General features: G+C 40.6%; 1 protein-coding gene across 1 annotated transcript; it reads right to left on the minus strand.

Moving 5' to 3' along the window:
- Positions 1–285: 285 nt before the first annotated feature.
- On the minus strand, positions 286–26,440 carry tkta (transketolase a). Its single transcript, XM_052101073.1, has 14 exons — positions 26,134–26,440; positions 24,334–24,451; positions 23,865–23,978; positions 22,611–22,708; positions 20,458–20,649; positions 19,684–19,802; positions 18,087–18,283; positions 16,699–16,863; positions 14,042–14,198; positions 11,693–11,823; positions 11,362–11,445; positions 10,918–11,011; positions 4,531–4,653; positions 286–1,620 (listed from the first exon to the last, which is right to left on the minus strand). Exons 1-14 carry the CDS (start codon positions 26,238–26,240, stop codon positions 1,433–1,435), a joined length of 1,887 nt encoding a protein of 628 aa, XP_051957033.1. The 5' UTR covers positions 26,241–26,440; the 3' UTR covers positions 286–1,432.
- Between the last annotated feature and the right edge of the window lie 328 nt (positions 26,441–26,768).

Here is a 26,768-nt window from a genome sequence, read left to right on the forward strand (position 1 = left end):
ATTATCATAACAGATTCTGTTGTTCTTGGTTAAAACAGTTGGGGAAAAGGCTGGTATTACTATGATTATAGTGCAGTACTAAAGGTAAGGAAGAACAAGGATGAAATTAAAAAAACTTATTAACAGAAAACAATGTGTGACAAACTGAAAATGTGACTCATTGTAAATGTCTGTTTCAGGTGTCTGTTTATGCGTTCATGTGGATATGAGGATTGTAAATCTCATATTCACTTTTAAACTGGCACATACTAATGTGAATAAACAGGCAGGACACACATGAACTCTCAAACTCAAATGCAGATGGTTTTAATCAATGACTTGTTGAGATACATAGAAAAATAACCGAGGAAGTGTTTATTGCAGGTTCACAGTTCATATGTAACAGCATGTTCCAGTTGGCGTCTGTTGGTGTCCAACCATTTCTCATCTCAACCATGTTTCATGCTAACAACATCACAAAAGGCTACGCCATCTTTGTAAACACCATACTACAAACTGTTTCACAGATGACAACCATTAACTACTTGACTGAACACTTTGAATTCAACCACCCCACAGACATTATCATTTGATTATCTTTTCTTTCTTACTTTTGTTTTCTCATTGGACTACACTCTACTAATGTTACGTCAAATTTTTTTTGTGCACACTTATATTATGTTGTTCCCATAGAATCCAGCCCCGCCCCATCTTTGTAGTTACACCACAACAATATAAAAAGTATTAAAATATAACATTGCAAACATTTTTATTATTGGTTCTTATCAAATAGCATGGTTAAAAACACATGAGCATCACTTGATACACCATATTAATGATTTCTGAAGTGATGTCATAAAATGGCAGCCATTTTTAGTACCGGTGACCTTTTCAGCTTTGAGTTTAAAGTCAACATGAAATCAAAACTGCCCCTATTTAATTTTGTAACACATATTCCTGGTCTTACTGTGATTCACCTGAGCTGATTATTTCTAAGAAACAAATATACTTGTCTGCATGATTTACTTTCATAAACTACTTTACATTTCAGCTGATGTCATCATGGCCGCTTACATTTTAATCAACGAGCCAGCAGTATTTCATGAAGGAAGCAGTCCTTCACAGTTTTTCTCCTGGAATATGTTATTTCACTCTAAATATGTAATATTATGGAAATTAAATAGGCTGTGAATACCATTTCATGTTGACTTTAGCCTGTCAATGAGTTAGAAAATTGCTCATGTGTGCATTTGTATATATTTGCAAGGGGAAAAAACTACATGTGAATATTACTTTAAAATGTACACCAAATATCTAATTATTTTACTCACACAAGGGTCATTCACAGTGAACAAGGTGGTGGGGGAGCCACAATCTGAGGAGGAGTCATGTGACTGTGCTTGTAGGGCTGGTTATTTGATTGGGTGGAGTGGGCGGGGCAAAGTGAACAGGTTCACTTGGCATTGGCTGAGCTGCTGAGCATCTTCCTGACCATCTGCACGATGGAGTCACGCTCAATGCCGTACATTTTGAGCAGGTCGGACATTTTGCCGCTGCGTGGAACATGAGTGACAGCAAGACGCTGCAAAGTGAAGCCAGGCTCATTCACAATAGCAGAGCACACCGCCTCCCCCAGGCCACCTGTTGAATTACAATAGGTTGAAATATGAAAGGTAGGTAGAGAACATCCTTGTCTCAAAGAATAATGTTACTTTACCTACATTTTTAACATGACTCGTTGTACGTACCGTGGCAGTTTCCTAGTTATATTAACACTAGAGTTGCACCAACATCGACTTCAATATCACACAAATCGCAAGTAAAACTTTACATTATCAGTTCATTGACACATTTGCTCTTCACACAATCTAATGACATAAAAACACTTTTTATATAATGCATGATTTGTAAGGAGACACTAGATTTACAAGCTTATTCACTGCAATCAAACTGCACAGTATCTCAACTGATAGAAAGATGCACTAGCAACATGAGGACCAGGGTACAAGTCCTGAAGAGCATGTGAGTCGACACATGAAACCAAAGTGTCATAGAAACATCGCAAAATGACATGGTGACTTTAGCAATTGTGTTTCTTCTCACATTTGCTTTTATGACACTATCGGTTAAGTTTAGGTTTGAGTTCAGGGTAGGGAGAAAGGTTTTGTTGATTTAAACTTGTTACAGCATTAGGACGCCTACATATTAGGAAAAGCTCCAAAAAGTGTTTGACACGTTAATACGAAAGGTCCATTTGAAAGGCATGTATCACAGAGGGATGAGGCGGTTCAGTTTGAAAACTAGCATCAATTCATTGGTTATCACGGATAGAGATAGCTATTTATGATATATTTGAAAATGTACTAGTAAACATTGAAACACGTCTCCAGGCTCTCTCTCTACAATTACTACACAGTATTTTTAGCCTACTAGAGAAAAATAAAAAAGAATAGGGAATACATTTTTCCACCTTTTTTTCGATTTCATGGCTCAACTGCGTCTTCAAAATTCTCATTGGTCAATGCATGCCTACATCAGATTGCAATGCAGGAAAAGTTGAAATGCTCTCAAGTTTTGGTCGCATGACAGAGCGTCACTATTGTAAAACCATTGCGTTTTCCCTCTCCTTCCTTCCAACACACCACCCTCATTGAAATCAATGCATTCACAATATTCTCTGACACAGCCTAAACTGTAGTTTATAAGCTCCTTTAACCTTAAAAACCTGTTTGAGAGAAGATTTTAATAGCTTTTAGCGCCACACAGTGGACATTTAACCTTGGAACTGTGCCAATATGTGTAATGAAAGATATAATTGAGCACAAATGTCACCAAAGCCAAGTAATTTTCATGAGAGAATGAGGAAAGGATATCAGAATTGACCCTTCGCTAAGCTCTTCCCCCTTGGTTACTTTTTCTACTGTAGCTCTGACCAGGGGTGGAGCCAGGAGTTTTTCAATGGGGTGGCCAGGCAGGGGCCAAGCAATCAGTCTGTGGTGGCACAGAAATGTTCAGGCAGCATTTTTATATTATCAGACTGTGGGCCCCCCTGAGTGGATACAATGACACCTGGGACGGAGAGGTTTGGCGACCTTGGTGTGCACACACGTTAAGTTTGTACATTAGTACATTTATTTTGGAGAAAATCTAGGTGACTTTACTGATGTTACACTGTTCATGTAGTACATTTGAAAATGAGGGCTGACACAATTTAATCCACAGCATGCACTTTTTTAAGATTTATTTAAAGATTTGGGATGAAAAAGTGTGTCCTCTCTGGATGACTACAAAGTGCCTCTGTAATAAAGTTTCACCATATTTTGGGATAATTTCTGTAAAATTCAGTTGAAAACTATGCATAGATATTTCGGTCATCACAACGGACAAGGATATGATGTCATGCACAATGGCTTCTGTTTTAATTAATAATAAATAACAAATAATATTATGTTCAAAATTTTAGATTATACCATCTACTCAATTTCCTGCAACAATAAAAAAATGCAGCTTTGAAATATGTATTCTTCTAAGAGGTCAGTGTGTGATGTTTAGATCTTCTATTGGTCTTCTCGACATTCAGATTCGCAGCCCATAATGCACCGAACTTGCATTCGATGATTTGATGTTCCTTTGCATGAGCTTGCATTTCTAGTCTCCCACCCTCGGATGTGTTTGAATGGAAATGCATGGAGCACAAAGTGGAGTGTGACTGCACCTTTTCAGTAGAAAAGATTGAATACTAATGTTATAGGGTGGACGCTGGTAAGAGTTGTTAAGGTAGGATTGCTCAATTGATATCTCTATTATTCCTTCATAGTAACTCAACTGAGCATAAACAAGGACCTATAAAGTGGTCGCTGTTTGACCTCCCGCCTCTAAATTCTTCTTTTAAATTTCATACATGTCAGATATCATCCTCCCTTAGTAGACTCTCCACATAGCACCTCTTTCATTCTTGCGACAATCACATGATCTCTCTTTCTATCCTCTTTCCCTCCCCCTGGGCAAAGGAGATGCTTGCTTTCAGAATAATTTGTTATGTTATACTCTCTCTCTCTCTCTCTCCTTTGCTCTCACTTTCTCTCTCTCTCTTTCGCTCTCACTTTCTCTCTCTCTCTCTCTCTCTCTCTCTCTCTCTCTCTCTCTCTCTCTCTCTCTCTCTCTCTCTCTCTCTCTCTCGTCCAGCCTCGCTCCACCTCTGGCACGCAGTCCAGAGCTGTCTATGTTATCTAGGTCACAACAAGCCCTGTGGGCATATGCATGCCTAAGGAGACCTGACAGCCCTCCGCTTCTCGCTGTCTCTTTTTCCCCTGAACAAACACAATGTGACATGGCCGCAAAATGTACCTATTATGACAAGCCAATGCCTCTTGATCTCTGATCCAATGACAATTTGCCAACACATCATCTTTCTTCAAAGAGCCAATTACAGACTGCCACAACATCTCTCGGAGGCCTCCTCGGTTGGACATGTTCTTACTACTTGGATGTGCAACCATGCTGAAATGTATGCTTGAAACAAAGGAAACTGCGCTCTAAGGTTAAACCCACCATCGTAATAGTGATCCTCAACCGTGATGACTCGACCTCTGGTGGCACGCACATGTTCTATGATGGTTTTGGCATCCAAGGGTTTGATTGTGAAGGGGTCAATCACTCTGATGTAGATCCTCTCTGGAATACCAAACACAAATCAGGGGAAGAGTTTACATCAAAAGGAAACGTAATAGGGAAAAGGGATTAATTAAACATCCAAACCTGTATAATGGTGAGATTATTTGCATTATAAGGGCCGTTTACACCAAATATGTTTTTGCACAGTTTTTCAAAAGTTTTTCTATGTTAACATGCACTAGACGAACATCTTTGACATTACGTTGCATCTCGCTGTTTTATTTCAGCGTCTTGCACAAGATCGGCACGTTTTTAGACATTGTTTCAAGTTAAAAAGAACTTCAACTTTTAAAGGCGCTTCCTGAGACACCTGCATTCTGTTATTGTTTCGTGTCACCTGCACTGTGTTTCGCGTCATCCGCACCATGTTTCGCATCGTCTGCACCGTGTTTCGTGTTCTCCGCCCCGTGTTTTCTGTTTCACCCGTCACTAGTCACTTTCCATGTCACGCTCCCTTGTTTTCCGCCCGTGTTTTCTGTTTTACCGTTCACGCTCCCTGTCATGTCTTCTGTGTTGTCTGCCCATGTTTCACTGTCTCTGTCAAAACTACATTTCCCATCTTTCCCGGCCCCCTCTGCCAGCACAATGTTATTGTCCGCACCTGTTCGTGATTTTGTTATCACCGTGTCCTGTCTATTTAAACCCGCTTGTTTTCCCTTTCCTTTGTCGTTTGTTGAATGTTGTTTTGCTTGGTCTGCGTTTTCTCCCCGAGTCCTTTGTCTATGCCATTGTGTGTCTTACAACCTTGTTTTGCCCCTCGCGGCAGTTTTCCTTTGTTCCCGTGATTTTGCCTTGCACCTGCCCTTTTTGTTTGTAAATAAAGTTCCCTATCGAGAGGTCTCTCCTATTGCGTAAGTAGCTTACGAAATGGGAAAACTCAGTTTCTCGAGAAATATTGAAGTCTTTATGTAAAACGCATTGCAGCTGCACAGCAGACAGTAATGAGCGAGGCAGCTCGGTCATTGGCTGTGCTGCGGCATCTGCTCGAACCAATGACGGGGCGACTCTGATTGGTCGCGCGCCTCGCGTTCGCGCGCTCAGAGCCCGACGAAATTAGCATAGCCAGGCTATATAATGGGCACCCCGTCATACGAGTTCCTTTAGATTTAATCTCCTTCAGCGAAGACCTCCTCTTCGCTGGATCCTCCGGATTGTTGGAGTCTTTCGCCCGCCGTTGACAAGCCTACAGCAGGACTGCTAAGAGGACGCCGGCGCCTTCAGCCGCCTTCGAAGCCTTCTGCTACGCCATCCGGCGCGCATCACTATATCCTTTTACTAAGCTACTTTGCAAGTGTTCGCCTTTGCGACACTTTTTGTATTTAGTAAAAGAGCAAATTCGAGGCGTTGTTCCAAATGCCTTCGACCTGCGCCTCGTGCAGAGGCCTTCTTCCTGACAGGGACCATCACATTATCTGCACTCGCTGCCTGGGACCTGACCACGCAGAAGCTGCTTTCACTCGAGGCGGATGCCCCGAATGTGACTCCCTGGGCCTCAACGAGCCGCGCGCTCGCTTCGCTCGCTTCGCCGCGAACGAGCCTGCTACCACCGTGCTGCCGCCCCCTCTGTTCGAGCCGCGCAAGAAAAAAGCCAGAGCACGCGGACTTCAGTGACGTCACGCCGGGCCAGTCCCTGCGTGCTTCACCACCACCCGAGAACTCCGGACCAGCACCCCTCCAACAGAGCGTGATGTGCCAGCGCCAGATGTGCGCATTCCCACAGTTACAAACACTGTATGCATGGCCAAAAACACTCCGCCGCGAGCGGGAGGCTTTATGAAAGTGGCGCGCGTGCCTACTACAGTAGATGCACCCCCACCCATAAGCGCTGCACATACAGTTTCAAACAGTTCTCTGTCTCATGCCGCAAGCATCACAGATGCGACGCGCGAGCCAAGAAACTCCCCGCTAAGAGCGGGAAGCTTTATGAAAGTGGCGCGCGTGCCTATTACAATGTATGCACCCCCACCTGTAAACACTGTCTATACAGTTTCAAACATTTCTCCAGCTCACGATGCGAGCTTTACGGAGATAGCGTGCGTGCCTGTAAGCTCACACGTACCCCTGCACTCGGCACTCAACACGGCTGCTCAGCGCGCACCTGTGCCTCTGGGAGCTGTAAACTCATTGTTAGCACAAGGCAATTTGCCGGTGGGGCCCATACGTCACTGCGACACGCCCCCAGCCAACATTCAGCCCATATCTGTGCGAGCAAAAGCATGGGAAAAAATCCCCGACATGCCAAAATGGGTTTTGAACATAATAAAACACGGTTACTCACTTCAGTTCGCTCACAGACCACCCCGCTTTTCTGCGGTGGTCGAGACGAAAGTGAGGAAAGATGTGTCACATGTTCTACGCACCGAGGTGCTCGAATTGATAGAGAAGGGCGCTATAGAAACTGTTCCTCCCTCTATGAGCGAGGCAGGTTTTTACAGCCGCTATTTTCTCGTCCCGAAAAAGGATGGTGGCCTCCGCCCCATCCTAGATCTCAGACATCTGAACAAAGCTTTTATGATTCGCTCGTTCAGAATGTTAACAACCAAACATATCCTCGCGCAAGTTCGCCCCGGGGGTTGGTTTCTATCAGTGGATTTGAAAGACGCTTTCTTATTCCGATAGTGCCTCATCACAGGCCTTTTCTGAGATTCGCTTTCGAGGGACAGTCATCCCAGTACACAGTACTACCATTCGGCCTATCATTGGCCCCCCGTACATTCACGAAATGTATGGATGCGGCACTTTCCCCCCTGAGACAGCGGGGAGTGCGAATACTGAATTACCTCGACGATTGGCTAATCATAGCACAATCAGAGGGTCAGTTAACGACGCACAGATCTTGGATTATCAGCCATCTAGAATGCCTGGGTCTGAGAATCAATTTTGCAAAGAGCGTGCTATCCCCCAGCCAGAATATATCTTCTGGGAATAGTGCTAGACTCAGTGCAGATGACAGCGCGCCTCTCATCAGAGTGCGTGCTCTCTATTCGACGCCTTGCAACATCATTCAGAAAGGGCGCGCGCGCCCCCGTCAAACGATTTCAAAGAATGCTCGGTCTCATGGCCTCGGCATCAGCTAGGATACTCCAGCTAGGATTGTTGCACATGCGTCCTCTCCAGCGCTGGCTCAAGAGCCGTGTCCCCACTCATGCGTGGCGCTCGGGCCACTTTTTGATCAGAGCGAATCACGGCTGTATAAAAGCCCTGACGCCCTGGAAAGCCATCAACTGGTATCAAACCAGCGTGAGTCTGGGCGTGAACACGCAGAGAAAAATGATCACGACAGATGCCTCCAAAATAGGATGGGGGGCCCTTTACGAGGGCAGGCCTGTCTCCGGCTTTTGGTCAAACCCGGAAAAGCGCATACATATAAACTGTCTGGAAATGAAGGCGGTCGCCTTCCCTCCCTGCACTCTATGGAGGGCCCTCCATGCATGGCCCCTCAACGGGTTCCCGAGAACCTCCCCAGTGGAGTTTTGAGAACCATCACTGAGGCGCGAGCACCCTCTACGAGGCGCTTATATGCCCAAAAGTGGAAAGTGTTCAGTGACTGGTGTGATACCAAGAGCTTGAACCCCAAATCGTGTGAGATACCAAGTGTACTTGCCTTTTTGCAAGAGCTGCTGGAGGCGGGTCGCACACCCTGCACGCTCAAAGTCTATGTGGCTGCCATAGCGGCATCGCACAATCCTGATAAAGGACATTCATTAGGGAAAAACGATCTAATCATTCGTTTCCTAAGAGGCGCTAGGAGGATGAACCCTCCTCGCCCCCCCCTCGGTGCCGATCTGGGACCTGGCCACGATCCTGGACGCACTCAAGAGTGCCCCGTTAGAACCTCTCCGAACCGTGCACCTTAAACAGCAAAACTGTCATCAAGCGCTGCTTGCCTGGAATTTGGACCTAACGACTGCAGAGTTGTCCTTAGGCCAAAGCACGGGTATATTCCTAAAGTGCTTTCCACACCCTTCAGAGCACAGGTGATATCTCTGGCAGCGCTATCGTCCCCAGCAGACGAAAGCGACACTAATTTACTCTGCCCCGTCAGGGCTCTCAGAGTATATTTGGAACGTTCTGCCCTGTTCAGACAGACGGAAAATTATTCGTATGCTTTGGCGGCCGCACTAAAGGTCTCGCAGTCTCAAAGCAAAGAATATCGCGCTGGATAGTGGATGCTATAGCGCTAGCTTATGAAGCCAAGGGCCTTCAATGCCCCTTAGGCGTCAGAGCTCACTCTACGAGAGTTTTATAACCTACAGGTCCCCTCATTGCATTCCAACATTCTATCAGCCTGACTGTAGAATGGACTGGAGTATGTATATGCTGAGCATTATCTCCTCCCTTATAAGGTCCGTCCCTGACCGACTTAGAGGATTTTTTATGCATATCAGTACATAGAAAAATGCATTCCAACATTCTATCAGCCTGACTGTAGAATGGACTGGAGTATGTATATGCTGAGCATCATCTCATCCCTTATAAGGTCCGTCCCTGACCGACTTAGAGGATTTTTTATGCATATCAGTACATAGAAAAATGCATTCCAACATTCTATCAGCCTGACTGTAGAATGGACTGGAGTATGTATATGCTGAGCATTATCTCCTCCCTTATAAGGTCCATCTCTGACCGACTTAGAGGATTTTTTATGCATATCAGTACATTGAAAAATGCATTCCAACATTCTATCAGCCTGACTGTAGAATGGACTGGAGTATGTATATGCTGAGCATTATCTCATCCCTTATAAGGTCCGTCTCTGACCGTCTCAGAGGATTTTTTTATGCATGCCAGTACATAGAAAAATGCATTCCAACATTCTATCAGCCTGACTGTAGAATGGACTGGAGTATGTATATGCTGAGCATTATCTCCTCCCTTACAAGGTCCGTCTCTGACTGACTTAGAGGATTTTTTATGCATATCAGCACATAGAAAACTCAGTACATAAGATATGTGCTTGTGTATGTACTATGAGCGCCCCACCATGGACCACCTTCGAAGGGCGCTCTATACTATCCCATTATGTAGCTCGCCGTTGGCCGGCTCGTGGAATAATCACTTTGCTTTAAGGCTCAGGCATCTGCCTCTGGCTTCATAGATCGAAGTCAGCACGCACAGCGTTTTACATGGTGTTCCCATAGCGTGAGCTACTTACGCAATAGGAGAGACCTCTCGATAGGGAACGACTCGGTTACTAACGTAACCTCGGTTCCCTGAGAGGAGGGAACGATTATTGCGTAAGCTGCCGTGCTTGTGCTTGGTCAGTTCGCTTCAGTCGATTGAACCTAAAGGAACTCGTATGACGGGGTGCCCATTATATAGCCTGGCTATGCTAATTTCGGCGGGCTCTGAGCGCGCGAACGCGAGACATAAAGACTTCAATATTTCTCGAGAAATGGAGTTTTCCCATAGCGTAAGCTACTTACGCAATACTCGTTCCCTCCTCTCAGGGAACCGAGGTTACGTTAGTAACCGAGTCGTTAGCCACTCTTAGATCCGCTCTCCTTGCCTGCCTCGCTGCATCATCGTAACAGTTATATTTGTTGCATTCCTATCAAGCTTTTTTAGTGTAAGAACGTGTTCATTCTGAATGGCCTCTTACACTTGCGCTAGACAGATATATGTGACTTGTTGCATCGCTTCTCGTTTTTTCAGCATATAACACAGAAGAGGATTTTTTAGATGCTGTGTCAGTTTAAAAATAAGTTAAACTGTTAAAACATTTTCTCAAGACACCTGCATTCTGTTATATATTTTGAGTTCTTAACTAGCTTTTTTTTTTGGCAAGTACGTGTTTAATAAGAACAGTCTCTTAGACGTGCTAGACAGATGTCTTTGACCGTTGCATCTCACTGTTTTTAAGTGTCTCGCACAGGAGCTACACGTTTTTTAAAGGCCATGCCAAGTTTAAAAGAACTTAAACCTTTAAAAGTGTGTTTTGAGACACCTATGTTCTGTTATTTACATTGTGTCCCTGCCTAGCGTTTTTAGCGCAAGAATGTGTCAGTTCTGAACGGCCCATTGGACATGCGCTAACTAGGGGCCTTAGGACATTGTGTCGCATCTTGCTGTTTTGTTAGTGTCTCACACAGGTGCATTAATTTTTTTTTTTATGCCATTTCAAGTTAAAAAAAATTATCTTTTAAAAGCATGCCTCGAGACACCTGCATTTTATTATATTAACTGCATATCTATCCAACTTTTTTGGCACAAGAACGTGTTTGGTCTGAGTGGCCCCTTAGATGTAAGAGGTTTCATTTGTACCTTTCTTAAGCTGCTCTGCAGCAGCCAGAGCTTCATGAAGAGTCATTCCTGCTCCAATCACGGTAACCTGATCTTCCTTACTCTGGCACACCACCTAATCACACATTCATACATGCAATAACAATAATAAGCCTAAAAAGCTGAATCATTAAACATTTACGATTGAATTGTGGTTGTTTTGGACCAGGTTTGATATCTCTAACAGAATCTAATATATTGAATTTTTTTTTAAAGAATTTACATCCACTGTAAGTCCTTTTATCCAAAGCGACTTACAGTGCACTTATTACAGGGACAATCCCCCCGGAGCAACCTGGAGTTAAGTGCCTTGCTCAAGGACACAATGGTGGTGGCTGTGGGGATTGAACCAATGACCTTCTGATTACCAGATTGCCAGTTACGTGCGTTAGACCACTACACAACCATAATAAGGGGGAAGTTTACCTTGGCTTGGCCAACATGGAAGTCCTCATTACTGTTGTAAATGATTGCAGTTTCTGGACGAGTGGTCCTGATGTAGCAGACACCCTAAACAAATTAATAAAATAAGAGTGAAAAGGAAAATTAGGAGAAATGTATAGGTTTTACAATCAATTTTGAACTGATTTAAAAAATAAATGTATTCATTCATTTTGAAATTATTGGTATTTGTGCCCACTTGGCCAAATAAAAGGAGTGTATCAGTTCCTAAATCTAATATAAAGATTTCAGATATTTGGATTGAATTTTTTGTAAAAATTTGTATCAACATCGGTTATTGAAAAATAGCAGATACCTTTGTATTGGCTGCAAGCTCCACAGCCTTTTCAGCAGACACGCCATCACTGGGGTAGAAAATGGTGGCAGTGGGGATGGCTCTAAAAATAGCCATGTCCTCCAGCCCCATATGTGCTGGTCCATGCTCTCCTAAAATACACACGCAAACCCAAGCCACATGCTCACACTATTAATTGTAATGGAAGAGCATAACTGTTGTTGATCAGATGTGTGAGGCAGGTGTACACACATGCAAAAAGTCTAGCAGTCAGACAGGCAAGCAGGTGTACAGAAAAACAGACCAACCAATGTGATCTCAATATTCGTATATAAGGTGTTGTTCGAGCACACATACATTTTTTGTACGCTTGGATAGACACTGAAATGTACAATATCAATGTATTGACAGCATCTACCATATGATTTAAGGTCCTTTCACACCAAACAAAAAGAACATAAAAGGGTATTAAAGTGATAGTTCACCCAAAAGTTTTAATTTTCTACCCTCATGCCATCCCAGATGTGTATACATTTCTTTGCAAAGAAAGATTTTTAAAAGTAAATCTCAGCTCTGTAGGTCCATACAATGCAAGTGAATGGTGGCCATAAATTTGAAGGTCCAGAAAGCACATAAAGTCAGCATAAAAGTAATCAATATGACTCCAGTGGTTAAATCCATACCTTCAGAAGTGATATGATACGTGTGGTTGAGAAACAGATAAATATTGAAGTCCTTTTTACTATAAATTCTCCTCCCAGCCCAGTAGTTGGGGATAGGCACAAACAATGCAAATCAACAAAAACAAAAGAAGAATGTGAAATGTGAAAGTGGAGATTTCGGGTAATATTGATCTTTTTCTCACCCACACCTATAAAATTGCTTCTGAAGATACTGATTTAAGCACAGGACTCATAGTCTTTTTATGCTCCTTAATGTGCTTTTTGGACCTTCAAAGATTTGGTTTCCATTCATTTGCATTGCATGGACCTACAGAGCAGAGATATTTTCTAAAAGTCTTTGTTTGTGTTCTGTAGAAGAAAGAAAGTCATACACATCTGGGATGGCATAAGCGTGAGAATATGAAGAGAGGATTTTCATTTTAGGGTGAACTATCCCTTTAAAAGAGACATTATTCAACGACACGTGGATTGCATGGCACTCTTTGGGCTCATGCCCCAGAACCAATATACTTCTCAATCACGGTGTGTAATCTGAAATTGTATCAGCTAGGTGCTAATCACAGACATTTTTAGCCGCATAGCAAAAATGTGGTCGCATATGCAAGTGATTTAAGCACTTTGTAAAGGGTTGCCGTGTAGAGTAAAAGATCGATCCTGGGATTTAAGAATCGATTTCAAAGAAATCGTTCAAACAAAGATAGGAAAATGTATATTTTTACCCATTCCTAGTAAAATATTCTTAATTGGTTAACATGTTAACTTTATAATATATGGTTAATATATCTATATACCAAGAAAAAATATGTAACATACAAATATATAATTATACTGTAAAATATTGTACAAAATAATTATGTTTTTAAATGTAAAAAGTATGAATTATCTTATAGTTAATGGTAAAAATGTATCTCTCTCTCTCTCTCTCTCTCTCTCTCTCTCTATATATATATATATTTAAATGTACCATTAAAAGGCTATTTTTGGTCAATGTTTCTCTGTCATTTAGCAATAAATTAGTCCTGCTATGGGATTGTTTCTGAGCATCGAACTCACAGTGATATTCTCACAAAGGTTTTGGCAGTTTCAGTTCCAACCAGTCTTCAGAGGATTCGTAAACATTAGAATGTTCCTAAAGTAGTACATAAATAAAGGGGTTTACTTTTTAGCCTATGTTTAGCATTTAGCACATTAGCTGCCAACAGATTAATACTGTATGTTTGGTGTCAATCCTGATGTACTAAAATTGTATGTGAACACTATACCTACAAATACCAATGAAAATGAATGAGATCAGATCACCCTGGACCAACAGTCAGAGTGGCATGCAGTGTACCTGTGCTAAAAGAAGGGGGTGCCTGGTCACCCGGAGACAGCCTCCGAGATACACAGGGGGAGGGAGAGAGGGAGAAGGGGTTGGGTGCTAAAAGTTGCACCACCTCCAAACGACCAGGAGAACAAAGCACACATTAGAAAGAGAGATTAAGGAAAAAGGGGGTGAATTACACACAAATCTATTCAAAAACATTACAGTTAGATTTGCAACTGCTGTGTGTGTGAGTGGAGAAAGGGAGGTGCTGGAAAGTAGGTGGGACTAAAAAGGAAGAAATTGATTGAAGAGTGCGACTGTCTGTCAGAATATGGGTGGGGTTACATTGTGGCTTGTAAAACAGGAGGAAGATTATCTCACCAACTGATATGCCACAGTGGGAACCGCAGAGGTTTATGTTGCTCTCAGAAAGAGCTGCCATGCGGAGCTGGTCATAGGCACGGGTGAAGAAGGTTGCCAAGCTGCTGGCAAACACAATGTTTCGCTCACGTGTGGCACAGCCTGTGGCAACATTGACCTATGAGGGATGGATGTTGGTATGTTAACAGATTTTGACTTTAGAACTGTACCTAAAGTCTGTAATTTCTGAACATTTTATCTATTTGTGGTGTTTGCTAAGGCAAGTATCACTATTACTATCGTTCATCCTAAAGATTAGGGATTTGAACAAACCACTAAAGCTAAGTATTCATCTTCAGCACATTCCTCGTCCTGCATCGTTTTTCCAAAAGACATGGTTACTACCTCAAATCATGTGGCTTGTTGTGGAGAGGTGTGCTATCACTTTCTAAGTGATCAGGCTAACGATTTTTGTCTGGCAGAAGACAAAATGGGCAAAAAAATCCAATAGACTGACATTGAAGGACGGACTTCACCCTTACAATAAATCTAGAGTTCTGGCAAATTGCCGCAAATTCCCTACTCATTATTTTGAGCTTTTATTTTTACTTTGACCATTAAGCAACCACCAGGTAAAGCACTAGCAACACCCTAGCAATGCTTTCACAACCTCCCAGAACTTCTTACCAACCCATAGCATTGCCTCAGCAACCAACCACAACACCCTAGAATCATAGTAGCAGCTTTTACATGAGCAAGCGCAACTCTTTTTTTTCTAGTAAGCATGTACCTCACAGGTCATGACATTGGTTATATATGAATAAATAAACCAGAGATGGACAATAAATCAAACATGGTTCAATAGTTAATAGAGTCCATGCTGGTCCTTAAGTTGGATGTAATATATTGAGAAAGAGATGGAATCTGCTAAACAGGAAGTCAATTTTATCCTTCATATGAGAAGAATTACCAGCATCCAGCTCACACACTTGCTATAATTTCCTGTTTCTTGTCTAAAATTCTTTTCATGTGGCTCACCATCTAGAATGGATCAGCACTTTAACCACATTAAGTATTTTCAGTGCCAGATATTGGATTCTCAACATAAGATTCTCAAAGTGTAAGGGTGAGATTTGTAACTTTACAATAAATGCTATTTGGGTTTAATATTTTGTTATCTATTGCAATGAAATTCATACATTTTTAAGTGTGGCCGATGTGTCTAAATACCCTTGGGGCCACTGTAAGGCACTATTGGATATTTATTTGATGGCAGACTACATCTCCCTCACTAGTATTCATATTCCAATCTATTACTATATGCCCTCTAAGTAGCAGTAGTATTGCATTCCACTAGGATGTGGAACCCTTTGGCCCCTTAGTATTAATATTCAGCTTTTCAGCATTCCTGTCACAACTGTTTCCCATCACATAAAAAAAAAAATGAACCTGACAAACAACTGACCTACATTTTATCTACTACATTTACCAAGATATGACTGCAATGACTCATTTAGTCATTTAGTACAAAAGCATCTGCTAAATGTAAATATAGATACAAAGCAGAAATATTGGTATTTTGGCATACAGCACAGATCATAAAGCATGTGCTTCTGAGACCAAAAAGCTGTTGAAAATGATTTCTGCATGGCTTATCAGGTGAGGCACTGCAGCAGGGCGTGGTGCAAAATGGAGCGCAAGTGGGTCACATCTTCACTGCTGCATTATGGATATAACTCCATGTATTATTTAACAAACCAGCAATTCAAATGCTGTGAGGGGCATTTTATGTGGCCAATTCCAGAGCTCCAGTGGAGGGTCTAGGGAGCATTTAGAAATTCGTTGAGATTGTTCACTGCACAAGTGTCCCTAATGTGCAGACCTCTGATTTATCTTTCAAAACCTTCAAGGGTGTAACCATGAAGCAATTACACATATTACTACTAATAAAGGAAATGCAAATGGCCAAAAAAAAAAAAAAAAGTTGCTGTTGGATTTAAATAAGCAGATACTTAAAAGCCTATGACTGGATCATTATTGCAGTGATTAATATGTTTCAGCTGTCAACAATTATTTTAACCCTAACTGATGCAGTGTGCAGCTTCTCATTTCTAAAAAAGTATCCCGGAAGACGTCGGAAGACGTATCCCATGGTCGTGGAAAAGATGTTACTGTGTTTCAGAAGGGGCGGATTACTGGCCTGCATCAAGCAAAGAAAACAACTAAGGAGATTGCTGAAATCACTGGAATTGGGCTAAGAACTGTCCAATGCATTATTAAAACCTGGAAGTATAGTGGTGAACCAAGAAATGTGGTCTGAAAATAATCTTGAATGATCATTTTCACACGCCACCACAGATTCCTGACCATAACCCAATTGAAAGTCTTTGGGATGTGCTGGAGAAGACTTTATGGAGTAGTTCAAGTTTCCCATCATCAATACAAGATCTCAGTCAAAAATGTATGCAACTTTGGTTGGGAATAAATGTTGTGATGTTGCATAATATTGTCGAAACTATGTCACATGATGATTGTTTTAAGATACCACTTGAGTTATTTCTCTGGAAATGTTTTGAGAAATAATAATAATAATAGCACATTTTCAAAGGCAGCCCTTTTTTATTCTTGGTACTTGTATATTTCAAATATATCCATGATAATACTTAATTATTTCTTACCATGTTCTGCTCCGCACTGTAGCACTCAATGAAGCGGTTGGGATGCTCATTTTTAAAGATTTCAGAGTAGGTGAAATTTTTAGTGTCAACATCCATAGCCACGACACGCTCATTGTAACGTCCCAGTTTGGCCACTGCCATTCCATATGCCTTACACGTGGCAATCTGTAGGGAAAAAAAACATGGATATGAACAGAAACATGAACATCAATCCATTCATCTATAGCGTGTATCATTCATCCATCCACAGAATGTGCTATCAACAGTATGCATCATTCATCCATCCATCCACAGTATGTGCTATCAATGGTATGCATCAACCATTTATCCATCCATCATTTATTTTTTCCATCCATCCATCTACAGGGTGTATCATGCATCCATTATTCATCTGTCTTTCCATCCATCCATCAATCCATCCATCCATTCATGCATATTTTTGCAGTACGTATCATCCATCCATCATCCTTCTACCCTTCCATCCACTGGTCCATCCATCCACTTTCCAAACATCCCTCCATACATCAACAGTATGCACCATCCATACACCCATCCAACTATTCATCCATCAAGTGTATACATCCATCTACAGTATGTATCATGCATCCATTGTTCATCTGTCCTTCCATCCATCCATCCATCCATCCTTATGCAATATGTATCATCCATCCATCGTCCATCTGTCCTTCAATCCACTTTCCATCCATCAATTCATACATCAACAGAATGCATCATCCATTCATCTATCCATCCATCCATTAATTTTTCCACCCATCGATATACAGTGTATCATCCATCCATCGCTCATGTTCATTTGTCCTTCCATCCATCCATTCATCATCCATCCTTCCATCCATCCTTATACAGTAGGTATAATCCATCCAACTTTCATCAGTCCTTTCATCCATCTATCAATCCATCCATCCATCCTTATACAGTATGTACTGTATCATCCATTCATCGTTCATCTGTCCTTCCATCCATCCGTCTATCCCCTTTCCATCCATCCATTCATATACTACATCAACAGTATGCATCCTCTATCCATCAATCCATCCTTATACAGTATGTATCATCCATCAATCATTCATCTGTCTTTCCATCTATCCATCGGTCCATCCATCCACTTTTCATCCATCCATTCATTAATCAACATTGTACATCCTCCATTCATCTATCCATCTGTTCATTTTTCCATCCATCCATTAATCTACAGTATGTAACATCCATAAATCATTATCTATCCATCCATGCACCCACTTTCCATCCATCTGTTCATACATCAACAATATGATTCATATATCAGTTTATTTTTCTACCCATTGATCTACATAGTGTACCATCCATCCATATATAGTATATATCATCCATCCATCCTTTTCTCTCACCTTCTCTCCAGATTTATAGTTGGGGGCGCTGGGCATGCGAACATTGCGAAGGCTCACAGGGGGAGCATCCTCAATAGGTGAAGCCGGGTACATGCGCTTGTTACTATTGAGGATGCGGCTCTGCAAGTCTTTCATCACACTCTCTGCCATGTCCTTCGGCAGAACCTTGCCGTGCCATCCCATCTTATCTTCAGCCACTGAGCATACCAGAGTGTTTCAAAACAAAGGATAATGTGTATTGTGTGAATATGGTACTGGTCAGTGGTTATATATATATATATATATATATACACTCACCTAAAGGATTATTAGGAACACCTGTTCAATTTCTCATTAATGCAATTATCTAATCAACCAATCACATGGCAGTTGCTTTAATGCATTTAGGGGTGTGGTCCTGGTCAAGACAATCTCCTGAACTCCAAACTGAATGTCAGAATGGGAAAGAAAGGTGATTTAAGCAATTTTGAGCGTGGCATGGTTGTTGCTGCCAGACGGGCCGGTCTGAGTATTTCACAATCTGCTCAGTTACTGGGATTTTCACGCACAACCATTTCTAGGGTTTACAAAGAATGCTGTGAAAAGGGAAAAACATCCAGTATGCGGCAGTCCTGTGGGCGAAAATGCCTTGTTGATGCTAGAGGTCAGAGGAGAATGGGCCGACTGATTCAAGCTGATAGAAGAGCAACTTTGACTGAAATAACCACTCGTTACAACCGAGGTATGCAGCAAAGCATTTGTGAAGCCACAACACGCACAACCTTGAGGCGGATGGGCTACAACAGCAGAAGACCCCACCGGGTACCACTCATCTCCACTATAAATAGGAAAAAGAGGCTACAATTTGCAAGAGCTCACCAAAATTGGACAGTTGAAGACTGGAAAAATGTTGCCTGGTCTGATGAGTCTTGATTTCTGTTGAGACATTCAGATGGTAGAGTCAGAATTTGGCGTAAACAGAATGAGAACATGGATCCATCATGCCTTGTTACCACTGTGCAGGCTGGTGGTGGTGGTGTAATGGTGTGGGGGATGTTTTCTTGGCACACTTTAGGCCCCTTAGTGCCAATTGGGCATTGTTTAAATGCCACGGCCTACCTGAGCATTGTTTCTGACCATGTCCATCCCTTTATGGCCACCATGTACCCATCCTCTGATGGCTACTTCCAGCAGGATAATGCACCATGTCACAAAGCTCGAATCATTTCAAATTGGTTTCTTGAACATGACAATGAGTTCACTGTACTAAAATGGCCCCCACAGTCACCAGATCTCAACCCAATAGAGCATCTTTTGGATGTAGTGGAACGGGAGCTTCGTGCCCTGGATGTGCATCCCACAAATCTCCATCAACTGCAAGATGCTATCCTATCAATATGGGCCAACATTTCTAAAGAATGCTTTCAGCACCTTGTTGAATCAATGCCACGTAGAATTAAGGCAGTTCTGAAGGCGAAAGGGGTCAAACACAGTATTAGTATGGTGTTCCTAATAATCCTTTAGGTGAGTGATATATATATATATATATATATATATATATATATATATATATATATATATATATATATATGGTAGGTGTGGTAAGACTGAAATATACCAGGAATGCCTTTGCCCTTGATGGTCTTAGCAATAATGGCAGTTGGTTGGTGTCGTGGTTGGCTCAAGGCTTTACACAGCTCTTCTACACTGTGGCCATCCACAATGATGGCACGCCAACTGCAAGCATACAGAAAATAAGATGATTAATTGCTCTTAAATGCACATACACAAACAGAAAAAACAAATATATAAAAATAATTTACAAATACCAAAAATTGTAAGTTAACATACACAGACCAATAACAATGTTGATTAATGATTCCCTTAAACTAGACAAACTAGCTAAATAAGACCAAAACAAACTAGCATAAACACCAGGTTATTTGGATGAATCTCATTAAAATATGCCCAAATCACATTTCAGCCCAAAATCTAATATTTAAAAACTTATTAAGGCTATTTTAGGGCCATGAAGATTTGTGACATTATTTTTATGACAATTAGGCCCATTTAACCCCAAAATTCCCCAAATCATTAGGGTCTTAAGTTTAATAGTAATTATCTATTTCTTTCTTTCTTTCTTTCGATTTTTGACCTAGACATGTTCTGGTTTTATGAGATTCACCTATATGTCATTAAGCAGACACTGTTATCCAAAGCATTTACTTAGCTACTGCTTTCCTGGGGCAACTTAAGTTTAAGTGTCTAGCCCAAGGGCACAATGGTGATAATTTATTAATCATCCAATCTAATGTTTGAACCTACAGGCTTGTAATATGCAGCCTCTGCCCTTAACCACTACACCACCTCTCTACCCAACCTAAACACCTACCCAAAGGCTTCACAGCGTCTTTGATACTTCTCCACATGGTGCTGGAGGGGTGCTGGATCGCTCTGTCCCAGTCGATTGATATCTAGTATGGCCAGCAGATTATCGAGCTGGTAGTAGGAGGCAAAAGCCATGGCCTCCCATACAGCCCCCTCTGACATCTCTCCATCCCCCAGCAGGCAGTACACATGGTAACTGCAGCAAAAGATTGACAAAGCACAAATAGATATTTACATTTTCTGATGAAAATGTGATTGGTTGTTCCCCATGCAAAATTTAGGTTAGCTAGTGTGTTGCCAAGATATTGCTTTGTTGTTACTAAACTGTTATGAGTTGTTTTTAGCATGTTGCTATGTGGTTGCTAGGATGTTATGGGTGGTTGCTTTGGAAACCTGCTTTAAAAGCATTTCCTAAGGGTTTTAACCTAAACCGTATATATGTAAAAAAAAAAACATTTGCTATTAAAATGGGCTGGGGACCTCTTAGACTCCAAAGGTTTAAGTTAATACGACATTTATTTCATAATAATTTCAGCTCTTGATGATTTTTTGTTGGTTTGTTTCTTCATTCTTGATTTTTTTCCTTTCATATATTTTTATTTATCATCATTTAGTTTTATTCTCTGCTTTTATCTTTCTCTCCTTTTCTTGTTCTTCCTTTTTTCATTTTAGCTTGCTTGCTGATGTGTTAAAACACATCAACCCAGCCCTCCTTAATAAAACCTGACACTTTCCTGTCACACCAGTTCATCTATCTTCCACAAGTGATAGATTTTGTCAATTACAAATCAGCTGGGATTTAACAAAGAGTGCTTTTACACTGTCAGTATGTGGGCTTCTCCATCTGTGTTTTCTGTCTGTCTGTGTCTCCCCTTGTTTTCTTAGTTGGTTTGTTCCTAGTGTGGCAGTTTTCCCCACTGATTACTTCTCACCTGCAAGTCTTCATCTCATCATCAGCCTATGCTACTTAAATCTGGAGTTCTCATTTATCACTAGATTGTTCAGTCCACTAGAGTATTCCACCATTCCACCCCCTACCTGTATTCATCACTTATCTCTTCATTCATTCATTCATTCATTCATTCATTTTCAGATGCACTCTCCATCAAGCCTACCACGCCAAACCATCCAGCTAACCGCTTCACTCTGCCATTACCTCCTGCCTGTCCAGCCCTCATCCTACAGTTCTATCAACTATCTGTTAATCTTTCATCAATTACAGTTCATTATTAAATACCATTTTATCATACTCTATGTCTGTGTTCTGCATTTGGGTTCAAACCATTGTTCAGGCATAAGATACACGACACAGCAGGCAATGAGTATCTGCACATGATGCTCAGACAAACTATTTATTTATAAGGTTTTACTATTTGTTGTAAAGAAGTGGGTAAACTGTTCACCACCAATTATCATAAAACATTTTTTTTTCAATTTAGGAAGGTGCATTTAGGCCTTAATACTATTCTATCTATGATTTTAAAATAACTGATTGATGGCTGCTGGGGCTTTGATTATTAGAGCAGAAGAATTGTTCAAGGCACAGCTTGTCGAGAAAACTCCCCACCCTTTAAATCCACAACATGCACATCACGCTTGCACTCAAACAAAAGAGATTATAGTAAGCACTCTCATCAGTATTTGTGACAAATATTTGGAAGGTAACTTGATGACAATAGGCCCACTATCTTCTAGTTGTAAAATGGCAACACACAAGAAAAGTCTTAGGTTTTTGAAATGGCCAATGCTGATAAGATGCAAAGAAGATGAACATACAATTACTGAATTGAAACAAACACTTAATTTACATTTATTTGCAATATTTATGCAAAATTCACAAAAAATATTTGAAAACAGAAAATGTCAATTTTCCATTGACAAGGCTGTCGGTTGATTTTGGAACATGGATATGTGCACATAGACATATGGCCAATCAGGTACAGTTATCAGCCAATGCCTGTAATCTAAAAAAATAGCCAAGTATCAGCAGATTATTAGTCTATCAATATGTTTAAGTTTGAAATCAAAGTATTAAGTATTTCTTTTCAAAGAGATCAAATGTATGCAAAAAAATAAACAATAATTATGTTGGAATTTCTGTAGACTTCATATATGATGCTATAATAAATATATCTGTGTACAGATAAACATTCTTACCTGGACTTATCAAAGTATTTCGCAGTATAGGCTATTCCACAGGCTACGCCCAACCCCTGCCCCAGGGAGCCAGAGGCCACATCCACAAACTGCTGCTTCTGTGCACACAGATGTTACATACTGTATAATAAGAGCTGACATTGGTTAATGGCTTAGTATGTGGTTGCAGCCAGTTTAACTGGAACAATTATTTCTGACCCAGTAAACTGCAATATTTCTCACAGTTTTAATAAATGTTTGCTTATCTAAGACCAGTAATTGTTTTCTCAAAATATAGGTGTGCTCCTAAATTTACATACCCCTTTCAAACTAAAACATCTGTTATGCAGCTTTTTTAGGGCTGGTTTAAACTTGTGCGCCCCTGCGAACACATGCGTGGACACTGTATTTTGGCTTCGCTATATGCAAAGCATAAATTTGTTTAATTTAAACTGACTGATCTCAGTTCAGGAGACTCTTGATTTTATTTGAACATGGTTGGCAGTGATTGGATGATGCTGGCCATTACTTTGACTCAGAATTAATTATGCTTATTTCTGATTGGCAAAATGCTTCAGCACTACTTCTTTTTTTGACAATGCAAAGAGAGCCAATTGCAGACATTCAGCTCTTCAAAATACTTAATTAATGGGCAAATCTAAAACTTAACTAAAAACAAACACAGAGAACTACCAATAAACTGAAATACAAAACCAACAAGGACCAAACATGAGAAATCAAACAGACTGAAACAGGAGGAAGAATCCAGCACAGGACAGAGCACATGAGGGAAGTATAAAGAGGGTGAAATCAGGCAGGCAGACGAGAGGGGCAGGTGAAGCAAATTAACAGAAGATTCGAGAAATGAGGGGCAGGGCCATGACATGAGACAGAACAGAAATAATCAAAGAAAGAGAAACACATGGAGAAAACAAAACTTCCCAAAATAACAAAAACAACAAGAGTGTCAGGATCCCGCCACAAAAGTAAAAACAAGACTAGACTGATGACAGAATCCTGACACAAGAATTGATTTATTTTTTGCTCATTTATTAGGTGCTACTAGTTAAAAATCAATAAGGGAAATGGACAATTCACACAGCAGAAATGCTCGAGTCTCAGGAGGTTAAAAAAACCCAACAAAAGATAATTTCCATAATCTCACCATTTAAAAAAATGCACTGGGTTATATAAACTTATGAGCACAACTTTATTTCCACAAAGATCATCAAAGTAGAGCAGCTGATTTGAGATCAGCATGTATCTATGACTTACAGGTGTGGGGTGTCCCTCCAGCATTGAATCCACCTGGCACATGCTCATGAGCTCAGACTCTTTCAGGAAACCAATTTCCAGCCACACCGAGTAGAGGACAGGGGCCGCATGACCCTGTGGACCAAACACAAACATTCCTGATGCAGCCACAATTTTAACTGCAATCATCCAAGAAAAAAAGTTTAACAACTACGAACTCCACCTAAAGGTTGATCAAATATTTTGCATAGCCCTACTATATAAAAATCATTCAGTACCATGGTATTTTTCAAAGTACCATTATATTATCTGATATCATCACTGTACCATGGTACTGCCACAGTCATTGCTTGAAAAACACCTGGCTTGGTGCCATCTTGGTTTAAACTTGAAGTATCACACTCACAGTAAGCCAAACTTGAATAAGCCTACTAGAAGTCAGATTACAATGCTGTAGTGTCTCTTGTGACCTGGGAACCAAGAGCCTCACCTTGGACAGGATGAAGCGGTCATTGTTGGGGTTCTTGGGGTCATCCGGCCTGTACTTCATGGTGTGGAAGAAAAGCACAGACATGATTTCTGCCACGCTGCAACATGATGTTGGATGCCTTGGAAATAACGAGTAAAGTGCCAGAAGGTTTGCATAGATATGTTAATTGAATTAGGTTTTAAATAAACATTTTTGGTAGCACTTTACAATAAGGTTGTGTATGTTAGCATTAGTTAATAAAATGGTTGTCATGAACTAAAAATGAACAATATTTTTTTTTAGCACATTTATTCAACCTGGTTAATGTTAGTTCATAATGCATTTAGTTATATTATGTAAACAACATTTATTGAAACATTTTATGTGTTTAATATATTAGTTTATGTAGAAATGAGCATTAATACATTTGGTAAAATATTTTTCATTGTTAGGTCATGTTATTTTTTCACTTTGATTTATTATTAAACATTGAATTGCTTAGCTTTGCTTGATTTGTACGCATTCTGTCTGGAATAAATAGGACAAAGCCTGACTGGCCTATCCAAAGGATGTTAAAGGTGATGTTTAATCCAAGATGCCCCACTGGCACCACACTTGTGGCATTATCTAAAGCTTTGAGCAGACAAACTACCCACTAACACGCACCTGGTTCAAGATTAGTTCACGGACCGCGATGAACACCACATGACGTAATACTGACTTGTACTCTATGGCCACCATGGATGGATGGATGGATGGATGGATAGATAGATAGATTTTGTTTCTTAATCAAGCATATGTGTGGCTTCGAAGCATTCAGTGATTGCACATTCTTCTTCTTCATTATTTGCCAAGTCATTTATTTTATATAAACTGAAAACACAACGTTGAATAGTCTAAAGGAGCCAAAACATGCAAACTGTTTTCTCTAAAATATAAAAATAATATTTAAAATGTAAAAAGAAAATATACTTTATTATTAATGTAACATAATGATTAGCCTACAATTCCTTTTTGTTTTTTGAGTAATGTCCTCATACATTGAAAAAGTATTTTTAGGGGTGCATGTATCTAAATTGGGATGATTTCAAATAATACAAATTATTTTAGTTAAGTATTTTTATTTATTAAGTATGTTTATTGTATTTTGTAATAGCCTAATATTAATATAATGATATAGTATACTAATATATTATTTAATCATATAATACAATCATTATATAAATTTTGCAGGGATTTTGTCGACCAGCGACAGAAATTGCAAAAATAACTCCTGTTCACTCGGTAATAATGCGCGTGCGTCATTTGTGTAAAAGCTTCGCTCGTGCGTTAAAGCCCAACTCGAGCGCTACAAAGAACGCTGCATTCCGTGCGCGTTTCTGCAGCCGCGCGGCGCTTTTATAATCAATGACAAAAGATTATGTGGAAAAACTAGCTGTAAGTGCATTGGCTGTAAAAATTAAGATTTTTTTTTCTAGAGGGAAGTAGACTATATTCTATACAGATTTGTTTTTCTCCTTTAAAATCATGAATTTAAACTAAATTTATTCCTAAATCACCATATGCCTATTTTTCTTTTGAGGACCAATATTATGTGTTCTTTCTTTCTGTCTTTTTCTTTCTATCTATCTATCTATCTATCTATCTATCTATCTATCTATCTATCTATCTATCTATCTATCTATCTATCTATCTATCTATCTGTCTGTCTGTCTGTCTGTCTGTCTGTCTGTCTGTCTGACTGTTCAGTAAAGTCACACCAAGTACCAGGTATCAGTGAATAGGTGCTTAATCTTATCAGATTGATGTTGGAGCTCTTACCCGTTGCCTGCCGCAGTGGTGGATTTGATAGAGTTGATTCTGAGGCGGATGGCAATGTTCCTCAGAGCCTGCACAGTCTGCTGGTCTGGTTTGTGGTAGTCCTCCATGGTTTCAACCTAATAGCACCAGAAGAATAATAGAAGAGAATGAGGATGAGGCGAGAGCACTGGGAGCGTTTGTGTGAGAGGCCGAGAAAGAAGCAGGAGAGGAGAGGGGGGCTGTTTTATGCAATCGCACATCCATGCACGCAAACATGTAATTTCTCCAGTACAGGTCGAGAGGCAATGGGCATTGGCTGTGACAGAGAAAGTGGGTGTGTTACAAGCTGAGAGAGAGAAAGAGAGAGAGAGAGAAATCACTCTAAATGACATTTGGCTGCCGTATCTAAACTCATTTGCAGATTAAATATTCCATCGCCAGTAGAGGGGGTGTGTGTAGAGGGAGGGAGGTTGTGTGGGGGTGGACAAAACCTCCCCTTGGGGACATCCGGGAATGTCCTCATTTGGAAGAATGTATTTTATAAATAACATGAAATAGTTGTTTTCTTTTATACGGGCAGGGTTAGGGATAGTAGTATTACAACAATTGTTGTTGGCCATTATTTCTAGGTATGCACCAATATGACGATTTTCACA

This window comes from Xyrauchen texanus, chromosome 32, assembly GCF_025860055.1.
Source record: "Xyrauchen texanus isolate HMW12.3.18 chromosome 32, RBS_HiC_50CHRs, whole genome shotgun sequence".
Classification (NCBI taxonomy): Eukaryota; Metazoa; Chordata; class Actinopteri; order Cypriniformes; family Catostomidae; genus Xyrauchen; species Xyrauchen texanus.

Coding starts and splice junctions, on each gene's coding strand:
- tkta (XM_052101073.1), bottom strand. CDS start 26,240: ATGGAGGACTACCACAAACCAGACCAGCAGACTGTGCAGGCTCTGAGG. Junction 24,452..26,133: donor ACCACTGCGGCAGGCAACGG/GTAAGAGCTCCA, acceptor GTTATTTCCAAG/GCATCCAACATCATGTTGCA. Junction 19,803..20,457: donor AGACGCTGTGAAGCCTTTGG/GTAGGTGTTTAG, acceptor GTATGCTTGCAG/TTGGCGTGCCATCATTGTGG.